The 12,229-nt window shown below is 47.8% G+C and overlaps 1 protein-coding gene across 22 annotated transcripts in view; it reads left to right on the top strand.

The window, feature by feature from the left end:
• KSR2 (kinase suppressor of ras 2) overlaps positions 1-12,229 on the top strand; it is a 446,664-nt gene that overhangs the window by 326,775 nt on the left and 107,660 nt on the right. For all 22 annotated transcript variants that reach the window (XR_013366586.1, XM_077875824.1, XM_077875825.1 and 19 more), the window contains one exon: positions 11,975-12,044. Coding sequence is in view for 21 of the 22 variants with exons in the window: in XM_077875824.1 (XP_077731950.1) it covers positions 11,975-12,044 (70 nt within the window). In the remaining variant the exon portion in view is untranslated. The remainder of the gene's footprint in view (positions 1-11,974; positions 12,045-12,229) is intronic.

Genomic DNA, 12,229 nt, shown 5'->3' with positions numbered 1-12,229 from the left:
AAGCCCAACTTGTAGATTCCAGCCTGTGGTCTGCATGTCCCCCACCGCTGCCCGCCCCCCCCCCATGCCTGTCACTGATACTGCTGTTTCTGTTGGTTTGTTTCAACGTGAGACCATTTACAATTGAAATTGATGGAGCACAGGGCTGGCTGTTTTTCTCCCTTCACAGGGACATTGTGGTGATGGCAGCGTGGGGCCTCTGTCTGTCAACTCTTGTTTTGTCCTCATGTAAGCCTGAGCCTGGCACAGTAAGCCAGCCTCTTCCAATTAGCATTTTCCTTTGGGTCAAGGAGACAGATCCTTTATCTGTGTGGTCTGAGATGGCTCTGCAGTGCTCCCCGGGTTTCCAGCTGCCTCTCCTCAGGGCTTCTCTCCCAGGAGGAGTGCACAAGAAGACTCCCTTACCGACTCTGCTAATGGGCTCTCTTCCTCATTAGCTGGAGAGACAGTGATGCTCATAAGTGTTAGGACTCCCCAGTGAAGGACAGCTAGGTTCCAATCCCAGGAGAACACTTTTCCTTAGCTGACTCCCAGACTCAGTTTCCCCATTTGCAAAATGAGATCATTAGTACTTAACTTATGGGGCAGGTCATTCACTCATTCATTCATTCATTCATTCATTCATTCATTCATTATCTATGGAAGTGCCACTCTGTGCCCATCACTGTGCTTGCTGTGGAGGATGCAGGAGGGAATGAAGGACACATGATTATTACAGCCAGTGAGCAAACACGTGCCAAACACTTAGGCCAGGGGGCCCGCAAACGTGACTGCACATTAGTATCACCTGGAGATCTTCTAAAATTTTCAAAGCCAGGCCAGAGCTCACACTGTTAAATCAAGGGTCAGCCAATGTGACGGTAGAGCCAGATACAGGCTCTATATCTCTGTCCTGGCTCCTCAGTTCTGCTCTTCCAGTGCAAAGGCAGCCGTAGACACTGGGCGTGGCTGTGTGCCAATAAAACTTTATTTATAAAACAGGCCATGGGCTGGATGCATGGCCCAGGGGTCAGCAAACCCTGGGTTCAGGGGTCAGGGATCAGGGTTTGCCAACCCTTACATTAAACCACAGTATGGGGCAGGAGTGCAGGCAGGCATCAGATGATTCCAGTATGCTGACAGTTTTGGGAAGTGACCTGGGCAATGCCTGGTCTGCATTAGCCCTTATTCGTTTTACTAATGTGGCTCAGAGAAGCAGTTAGGGCCAAAAAGAGGACAATAACCCTGACTCCAAATCCCATTCTTTTGATCACTCTGCTTCTCTGTTTGATAGCTCTCAGAGCCTCGGTTTCTCCATCTGTAAAATGGGATCAATGTGCAAATTAACTTAAATGCTAGGTCTGCCCTCTGGAGGGGCTCTGTCAGTGGTACCCATTATAGGCAGGAGTCAAGAGGAGCTGAAAATGGTCCAGGGGCCCCAACTCTGAGGGAGCTGAGGAAACTCTGGAGCCCTGGACAGACAGGCAAGTGGGGAAAGGTTTGGGAGAGGAAGTGCTTGGGCTCCATTTTGGGGCAGATGGGCTAAAGTTTGGTCTGCTGCCCAGTTGTGGTCCCAGCCCTGGTCAGAGCTTGAGGGTTGGGGCTGGAGGTGTAGATGGGTGGTCAGGGCAGAGTGGGGCCCGTGTGAAGAAGTAAAGCCTCATTCAGAGGGTTGGGCTGCTGGCTTATTTTTGCTGGAGTTAACAAGGAGAACGTTCACCTCTCAGCTCTAAGCCAAACTCTACAGGGGACACTGGACACATAAGGATGAATCATTAACTGCTCCTACTCTCTAGGAACTCATGGTCAGGGGTGGTGGGGAGAACAGATTCCTAAGCAGAGGCTGTCCATGTAGGGAGGCAACTGGCCTGGAGGGGTAAGCACGGTATGCTACATGAGGGGCATGGCAGAGGTGCATTCAGGGAGGGCTTCCTGGAGGAGCCACACCTGGGCTGGATCTTGGAAGAGGAGTTGGATGGGTCAGGCTAAGAGAACTGGGGGAGGGGGTAGAGAAGCATGTTCTAGAAAGAGAGAACAGCATCTTTGAAGGTAAGAGGTGCAAAATAGCAGATCCATGGTGTGAATGTGACTTGAGGAGGGCTGGGCGCGGGCTGGAGACAGCTGTGGGGCCATGAGCACCATGACTGGCCCTTTCCTCTGTACTGCTGCCTTCCAGATGCACGGAGCATTTTTGTCCTTTTTGGCCAGCTTCGGCCTATTCTTTCTCCCTCTCTGACCTTTCCCTGTCACTTGAGTGGTAGATATGACCTATAACAAAGGTCCTTGAGACAACAATTGTGGATACACCAAGCCCACTCAAAGGATCAGATTTAAGGAACCCACATGCCCCCCATACACACACACCAAACTCCAACAGCACGTATTTCCTTATTGATAATTTATTTCCCAAATAAACCAAGGTGGGTCCATTATCTTCATGAGATTCTTCTGGATTTTGAGATACCATTTTCTTCCCTTTTTTGTATTTTAATTTTATTATCTTATTACATAAGCCTCTTTTGACATTTCAGGATGATCCCCCCCCCTCCTCTTTCCACACCACAGCAGAAAAATTATACCAAGAGGACATTTGTGGGGAGGGTTTGGGGTAAGAATACGAGAAGAAAAGAGAGGTTTCCCCGATACATCTTATTTTTAGGATCGAGGGAAGCTTGATCATTAATGCCACTCCCCACTCCAATCTGTGGGGTGGTGGCTTATGGACTTAGAGGCCCATTGCCTCACTTTTCCTGTTATGCTCCCCATGAGCCCCCGCGTCTCCCAACCTCCCTCCCCTCCCTGCATGCACCCCTCCTCCCTGCCTCTCACTGTTAACATCTTGGATTCTCCATCCATCATCCCCACAAGGAAGATAATTACTCATATGGCACCCAGGTCTCCCATTGTTTGGTTACGAGGTTAAAAATCCCTGATACACTTTAATAAATTCAGCAGTGAGCACATTATAAAATGTAATTAAATCCCTCAGCCATCCTCTCTTTCTTTACCGGCCGTGAAATTTAATTGAGGCCACCTGAGGGGGCTGAGATAAATCACAGGTGATGACTCTGGGATTCACGTCCCTCATCGGGAGAGGGAGTGATGGCCTCACCGTCCCCACGCTGATTAGTGGGCAACGCAGGGGATCCCAGTTCTGCCGGGACCTGCCAAGACTCAGACACAGGTGGCAATGGGCTTCTTAAAGGGGGAGAATGATGTTAGTTTGTCCCCTAATCTCGAAGGTGCTTCCAGTTTGTCTTCAATATTAAAAAAAAAAAAAAAAAATTGTGACCTGGAGCCAGAAAGAATGGGTGTGGAGAACTTTGTGATTCCCTGTCATGTCTTCCCTTCCCACCCTGTGTCCGCACCTTCCTGCCTATTGCCCCCACCAGCGCTTTGTCTGCTGCGCTACCATTTATTTGCTCAGTGCCCTGACTGCTCATCTGTCCTTCCGAGGTAGGCTTCTGCCTTGGGACACTCTCAAGAAGGCACTTTCTCCGTCTCTCCCCGTTGGCCATGACCAGCACCACCACCCCTCCAACTGTAACTTATACGTCCTCAAGGTCTTCTCTCTGCCTGATAAAGTGACAACTGGATAATCATATTAATTAGCCCCGTCAGAAGTGGCAAGAAGAGAGAGTTAATTTGCCTTCCCCTCTGCTTTCACAAGCTGACATGGATTTCAGCAGTGGCAGGTAATCAGAGACACTGCCTCCTCTTGGATTATTCTATCAGGAGTGAGGGAGGGCTAGGAAGTCAGTCTCGGGGCGAGACTGGTATGGGTCAGAATCTTAGCTGGAGGGGCACCTGGGGGGCTCAGTGGTTGAGCATCTGCCTTCCGCTCAGGTCGTAGATCCTGGGATCGAGTCCCACATCAGGCTCCCCACAGGGAGCCTGCTTCTCCCTCTGCCTATGTCTCTGCCTTTCTCTCTGTGTCTCTCATGAATAAATAAAGTCTTAAAAAAAAAAAAAAGGATCATCGCTGGACTGCTTACTGGTGCTACCGTGACTCGCTCCTCTCTTCTGTAATATAGGCGTTAACATGACACAGCCCATAGGCTGCTAGGATGAGGTGAGTGGAAGGATGCACACTTTGGCTTGGAGAGTGCAGGGCATTTGTCCAAGGATTGTCACACCATGTAAGTGGCGGAAGTGGATCTACAATCCAGGTCTTCTGGCTTCAGAGAAAAGAATCCTTTACAATGGATACGTACATTGAATAGTCACATGGTAGACTTTAAATATCTTATAATTTTATTATTTGTCAGGTGTGCTTCAGTAAAACTGGAGGGGAAAAAAAAGGTGGGGAGGGAATCTCTCCCCCCCAAGGAAATGAGTTACACAGCCTTAAACCAGGGGTTGACACATTTTTCCTATAAAGAGCCGGGTAATAATTATTTTTGGCTTTGTGGGCCATACCATGTCTGTCACAGTCACTTAACTCTGCTGTCCTGGTGTAGAAGTAGTCACAGATGATGCGCAAATGAATGGGTGTGATAGTGTGCCAATTGAGCTTTACCTACAAAAGCAGGTGCAGGGCTGGATTTGGCCTGCAGGTAGTAGTTGGCCCGGCCAGCCAGTCAGCCAGTCTTTGGAGAACTTTGTCCTGTTCTAACTGGTGTGTTAATCCTCGAAGAAATAATATTAATAATGTTATTATTAGTTTCTGGTAATAATAATGTAGTGCCAACTACATTAGTTGGCACTCAGCTGAGCCCCTTGCTGACTACATGACCCCTCCTCGTCCCCCTAAGATCTTATGACTCCCTTTTCCCAGGAGGCAAAACAGAGGTCAAAGTGCCTCAAGCCTCCTCTCTAGTAAATGGCAGAGTTGACACAGGATCTGCTTACGGCCAAGTCCCACACTCTCTCCCACACTCCACTGGGCAAGTTGATGACCTGGAAGCCCTTCTTGTAAATAGGCTCCCCTGTCTCTAAAGGAGGTCCACATTCAGGGCCTTGTCACTAGTTTAAACGCCCTACACAGGTGGATTGGTGTGGTCCTGATGCCTCCATTCCTGCAGTTTTCATATTTCTAGACAGATCGCTTCCCCATGCTCTTTGCTTTGACTCAATACCATGGGAATCCCTGACTCTCCTCCCAATGGTCTCTTCCATCAGGAGCAAGCAGCACTGTCCTTGCTCACTCCTCACATCTCTTACCCAAGTCAGCCCCCTCTGCCCGAGTCTTCCCCCGTGACGTGGCCCTCAGGCAGTCTTAGGGATGTATGCATTGACCAGTACCAGGTGGCTCCGTGGGTGCCTCCATAGCCACTGACAGCCCTAGATAATGAAATCTGGATATTGGGAAGGGGGTTTAGATGTCTCAGGGAGGAAATGATGTCCAAAGACACAAAGAAAAACCCATTTTGGCTTCAAAGAACCATGGAACCGTAACCTTTAGAGACAGTACATAATTAAAAAACTTTGAGATCTGACATATTTGAATTGGATATTAAAGCAAATAGAGTTATTCCCTGTTATGTGAGTCATATCATGAGCAGCTTTAGCTGAGGATTGTTTGGCCCATTGGATAAATTGGGGGGGGGGGGGGATTTTAGCTGGCGACTGGCCTATGACCCCAAAAGACAAGTTCCATGGTCTAAGTTTTATTAGTTTCTGGTATCTCCTATCATGTCCCTGGGTTGGAAGCTTATGGGCAGCTGGAAAAACTTCCATTTTATTTGTGGTGTTTCTGAGGATGAGCTCTCTGGGTTTGACTGCCCTGGCTCAAGCCCCAGCTCAGTGAAGATGGAGTTATGGAGATTAAATGAAATAAATACATCTAAAGCACTTAATCTGAGTCCTGCCATGCAGTAGGTGCTCAATTAATGTTAGCTGTGATTATTAATAGTTTTCTGTGCTCAGAGGTCTTTATCTCCATGGAAACATGTAAGGCTAGCATAGCTTCTATCCGAGAGGGTTGAGAGGCTCAGAGGCTGCAGCAGAGAGCTTCTTTCGGTCTCTTCTAGCTCCAGAACTATATCATTTAAACAATAATTCTTACGCTTGCCTCAGAAAAAGACATGCTATGGGAAGATAGTGTGGTGTAGGGATGCAAGGAAACTGAGTTCAATCCCCAAAGTGTGCCAATACCCGCTGTGGGACTCTGAATAATTCACATTTTCATTTTCCTTACGTTTAAACTAGGAATACAACCTCATAGGATTGTTTGGATTAAGTGAAGAAATGGCTTCCAGAGGCATATCCCCGCTTGGGAGTCATACCGATAAATAAAACCGAGCTCATTGCTCCCCTGCTTGCCAGGCAGCCGACTGATGACTCTGGGGTGTGGATTTTTTATTGGGGCCTGCAGCTAGCATCATGACAGCTCAAGTGGGAAAGCCCTGGGCTGGGAAGAGAATGGCCTTGTAAGGGTCAGGGCTGATGCTTTGGACCACTGTGGATGGGGAGTTGGAGGATGGGGAGGAGGGTTTGGTGGGGGAATGGGGGTGCTCAACCACAGCTTGACGGGCTATTCTCCCCTTGGCCACCAGAGGGAGCTCTTCAATGAGTGAGACCACCCCCACCCCCCAAACACACACCTCTACCCCCAGCATCAGGCCTCTGTTTTGTTTTGTTTTGTTTAAGATTTTGTGCATTTATTTGAGAGCCAGCGAGAGAGCACAAGCAGGGGAAGTGACAGAAGAAGAAGAAGATGTGGGGCTCCATTCCAGGACCCTGGGTTCATGACCTGAGCCTAAGGCAGATGCTTAACTGACTGAGCCACCCAGACCTACTTCGGGGTTCCCATCGCCCTAAAACAAATGCCAAAGTCCGTACTGTTTTATTTCCCTTATGAAATGTATCACTGTTTGAAATTACCTTGGGCTTTTGTTTACTCACTATCTGACTCCCTCACTAGACTCTAGGCTCAGAAAATTTAATTATCCTGTTCACCATACACCCACCTCCTAAAACTGTCACCCGCACAACAAAGGTGCTGTATTGGTTTCCTATGGCTGCCATAACAAATGACCACAAACCTGATGGCTTGGAACAACACCAATTTATTACCTTAGTTTTGCAGATTAGACATCGAAAATTCGTCTCACGGGGCTGAAGTCAAGGTGTGTCGGCAGGACTGCTTCCTTCTGGAAGCTCCAGGGGAAAATCATTCTCTTGCCTTTTTCTAGCTCCCTTGGTTCTTAGCTCTCTCCATCCTCACAGCCAGCAACTGTCATGTTGCCTTCCTGAACACAGACCCTCCTGCCACTCCCCCTTTCATACATGAGGACTCATGCTTACTTTGGGCCCATCTGGATAATCCTTAATTTAATCACATCTGCAAACTCTCTTCTGCCTGTTAGGTGACTTACCTAGAGGTTCCAGGGATTAGGACATCCTGGGGAGGGGTGTGGGCATTATTCTGCTCATCAAAATATTGTTGGCTAACTGCAGGGGTGAAATGAACAGCATCCTACTACATCACCTGCAGGCCTCTGCAGCCCTTCCCTGAGCTTAAAAGGGTCAATGTTCAGCATTTCCTTTGTTCCTCCCAGACAGAGGTAGGAGGCGTGGACACTCTAGAATGGTTTGAGCTCCGTGTATCTGGAGAGCAGTCTCGACTAGAAGCATCCGGTTCGTTCTTCCTTTCTGTGGTTCCAGTCCCAACTCAATCACTAGCTATGGACGATTGAGTATTGCTTCTAAGCCTCAGTGTTCCCATCTGTGAAATGGGGAAAAAAGTAGCCGTCACTTATCAAACCCAAATTCCGTGACCTGAATTAAAAACCCCACTGCTGGCCTTTATTTGCTGTGTAACTTCGGGCAAATGGTGTAACTTCCTGATTTATTTGTTGGGGTGATGGGGTGATGGGGTAATAATCATAGCAGCTGCTATGTTCCATCCAACATGCAGTGGATGGATTACATGAGGTAATGTACGTAAAGGGTTTATTTGGCAATAGTCCTTGGCACACCGTAGTGCTCAACAAAAAGCATATCTATTTTTTTTTCCTCATTTCTCCTCTTCTTCTTTGTCTTCAGCATTTTTTTTCTCTCTTACTTTTGCCCCTCCTCTTCCTTGGCTTTATCATCCCGTTTTTACCTGGTGTCTCTGGGTTAAATGTTTCTAGATATTTTTCGCACATCTGGCTCTTCTGTTAGCCTGAGCTTCTTCCCACCAGGTCAGAGCCCAAGCTTCTCATTTCAAAGCTCTATGTAATGCACATGCTTTATTAATGTTGGTTCCTTGTGTCAAGGCGTCTGTCTATCCGTCTGGCCTCTTGAGGGGGTTTCGAAGACTGAGGCCCCTTTCTGTATGGGAGAGAGCTGCTGAGAAGGCATAGACAGGGAACTGCAGAAGGAGAAAAGAACCCTCCCTCCCTCCAGCACTCCCTCTCTGTGGAGCACTGGAAATGAAAACATCTGAGAACAGATTTCTATTATTCTACCCCTGGGACTGAAGGCACCAGGGACGCACACAATTCTGCCTCCGTGTCTGCATGACTTGTTATCAGAAAATTAGAGTAGAAAAGAAGCTTTTGTTCAGCTATGGAGACATCTTAATAGGCGCTTTGATTGTTAAACAGAAGTTTCTGTATCAGTTTAATTGCTGTAAATGCTGTTTGCCTTCTCTGTTATGATAAGGCCTGGATTTTCATAGATCCCCCCCCCCCCATTCCCTTTAAACAGTTTTCCTTTGCTTTAAGGCTTGAGTTGGCAAGTTTAATGAAATCCACACGAAGGAAGTGAAGAGAGGATCTCTAAGTTCAGATCTGCACACCCACGTCCGAAGCCGTGTGCTGGTTATTATTGCTTGAGACTAATGATGCTGTAGCTGTGCTGTGTCATTGACGGAATTCACCCCTCCAACCAGATACCGGGAAATGAAACCAAACGACTCAACTTAATTACTTCTACTTCTCGAGAAGGGGCTGTAATTGAGAATAACAGCATAACCGGGATATGAATCTAAACGTGAGATGTGCTTATAATAAAAGAGGATTTGTTCTTTGCGGACTTGAGCCTCAGAAATACCGTCTTGGCTTCTTGGGGTGGAGGGCGAGTGGCTAGGGAAGTGGAAAACATCTCGGTGGGGGATTCTCAACCTTGGCACTTTTGACATTCGGGGCTGGTTAACTCTTTGATGTAGGGGCCAGCCTGCGCATAGTAGGATGTTGAGCTGCATCCCTGGCCTCTACCTGCTGGGTGCCAGCAGCACTTCCCCACTCCACTGTGACAACCAGAATTATCTCCAGATATTGCCCAATGTCCCCTGGGGGCCAAAAGTCACCTTGGTTGAAAACACTGAACTTAGGAGCAATTGCAGAATTACCCCTCGAGGTTCTGTGGCTGCCTAGTGTGTGACCTGTAGGGTGTCACTGCATTTCTCTGAGTGCCCTGAGCGTCTTCCTGTGTAGGGAATAATGAGAACACTGCGAGAGGCATAGTTTCCAGGTCTAAACTGTGCAGCATAATGCCTAACACATACTGAGCGATCAATTAACTCAGTGCTTCTATCATAATACGCTTGGGCTCAGCAAACATATAGGAAGTACTTTGCTTCTGGTGGTGCAAAGATGAGGATGAGGTCCCAGTCCTTGCAGAAGGGGCCCATTTATGCACACTTGTTGGTACCGCTTTATTCTTCACCCGTGGCAGACATTGCTAATCAATCTTGGTGTTCTTTTCTATTGGGTCTCAGAATCATTGTCAACACGCTTTTCTAGACAGCTACTACGAATGTCCCATGAGATGAAGCCCATTCGGCACTCCTAGCTTTGTAGATTCCCCATGACGAGGCTGTGTATCTGAGCTAACTACCACTTTCTCTTCAGCCCAGCTGTCCCATCTGCACCTGCCCCAGCGCTGGAGAAAGCATTTTAAGGAATTAGCAAGTAGCATCCGTCTTCCCAAATCAGACTTAAGTCCCCAAATGAGATAGGAATGGAAAGAAGACTCTTTTTTGAAAATTGGGTTTTTTTTTTCTTTCTTGTCTTTCTTGTTTCCCTCAGAAACTGGAAAAAGTGGCAAAATGGCTTGGACTTCCTTTTAGTTATACTAAAGGAAATTCCACTGGCTATGATGCTGATTGATATATCACGCTGTCTCTCTCGTAGCTTTTCTCTGCCCTTTGGGCTTGGAAAATCACTAGCTCTCCCAGAAAGGGTCCCAGCCTTACAAGGGCAGAATTGGAGTTTCTGGAAACAGCTCTCAGGTGGCTGTCGACAGCGTCATTAGAAGAGAGGAGTGAATGGGTTGGGGGTCAAATATTCCCTGACATCCCCAGTTCCCGGTGAACACACCACTCCATAACAATGGCTGTGAAAAATGAGGTAGGTATTTGTAGCCCCAAAAACAGGGAGCTGGCTCCATCTACCTGGCCTAAGAAAGGAGAGCTGGTGTGTGGATCAGCCACTCGCTTCCTCTCTCCCTCGCTGGTGGAGATTTCACACACAGCACAGCTTCATTTCTGCTGTTGTTTCACACCTCCCCAGGGCCTTTGAGGTCTGAGAGGAGGGATGTGAGGGTGGCTGGCTGGTGGAGTGAAGGCCGGGGCTGGTGCTCAGCATCTGCGGAAGAAGTCCCAGAACTCAGTCAGAGGTGGAGTGATAGCAGAAGTCCCTGGGATTTAGCCTCAGGCATGAAAGGAAAGACCAGAGCCAGGCATCCAGTCTGAATGAAATCTGTGTGATTTTTTTGTTTCTTCCTCATTCCCATTCATCCATCAGCCTATCTATCTATCTATCTATCTATCTATAGATACATACATCTACCCACCCACCAATTCACCCATCCATCCATCCATCCATCCATCCACCCACCTACCCACCCATCCATCTACCTATTCATCTGTCTTTCCACCTACCTATCCAATCACTTGTCCACCCAATTATCGAAATATTCATCCATCCATCCACCTACCAATCCATGTATCCATTCATCCACCCATCCATCCATTCATTCATCCAACCACCCACCTACCCATCTGTCCATCTACCCACTCATCTGACCATCCACCCACCTATCTAAACATTCATCCACCCATCCCTCTATCCACTCACTTACCAATCCATCTACTCATCCATCTATCCACCCACCCTTCCTTTTACTCCTCAATCCATCCACTTGTTTCTTTACTTTTTTTTAGAGAGAAGTGGGGGGAGGAGCAGAAGAAGAGGGGAGAGAGAAATTTATGCAGGCTCCACATCTGGCATGGAGCCTGACTCAGGGCTCGATCTCACAACTCTGAGATCATGACCTAAGCCAAAATCAAGAATTGGACAAATCAAGAATCTTGACCAACTGAGCCACCCACCCCTCCATCCACTTATTTTAATGAGTTTAGATGGTACATAGTTGGACATAGTTACTGACAATATACAGAGAGTGATATCAGATTTCTATATAGAGTGTGCTTTTAAAATAAATGTATTTAAACAAAGAGTTAACTAAAAATAGGAAGTAAATAATTTTATGGACTGTACGGGACACGACAAAACTGGGAAAGTGGTCCGTGCATGATTGGTGTCTGGAGTCTACCTCGTTAGAACTTTGCACACAAGGGCATATGCTCAAGGGGCTCTCAAAAATCTAGATTCACAGCTGCTATGCAGCCTCCAAGGTGTATGACCTTGTAGCAATGACTTCCTCTCTCCAAGCCTCAGTTTCATTGTCTGGAGGGTGGGGATGCTAACAAACCCTTTCTTTGGGGTTGTTTGGAGGATGTAATGAGCTAAAGCATGTGAGTCACTTACCACATGCCAGGCACACATTAACCACTCCATAAATGGAAACAATGCTCATTTTTATGCCTTCCACAGCTGGCTTCTTTCAAGGCACTCCCTGGCTGCCCTGCCCAGGGGAACTTGCTTGAGTCCAAGGAACACATGTTAAACCAATGTTCCATTTAGCTTTGGTTTAGCAAGTGATGGTAGTGGTCACTGACGCTGGTGAGCTTCCCTCTTCCTTCCAGGGGGTTTGGCTGGATCCTGCCCCATCCTCTGACCCTCTGTGTAATCGGCTCTTCTCCTCTCTTCTGTCCCTGCAGACACACTGTCCGTGCCGCGCTGGTCCCCGCAGATCCCTCGCAGAGACCTCGGCAACTCCATCAAGCACAGGTAGGCTGGATGCCTGTGGGCGCTGGTGCCCACCTCCGGCACAGTGAAGGCTGGCATCTCTGGCTGCCAGAGTGGGCAAAGGCTGGGCAGATATTTTGCTCTAGCTCCTGTGTCACCATGCCCCTCTCTCCTCTGCCAACTGAAACCTCATCATCAAGGCATCTTATTAACCTGGCCCTTATAAA

This window comes from Canis aureus, chromosome 27 (assembly GCF_053574225.1).
Source record: "Canis aureus isolate CA01 chromosome 27, VMU_Caureus_v.1.0, whole genome shotgun sequence".
Taxonomy (NCBI): Eukaryota; Metazoa; Chordata; class Mammalia; order Carnivora; family Canidae; genus Canis; species Canis aureus.
The sequence above is the reverse complement of the archived record's forward strand: the minus strand, read 5'-3'. Positions and strand labels throughout refer to the sequence as shown.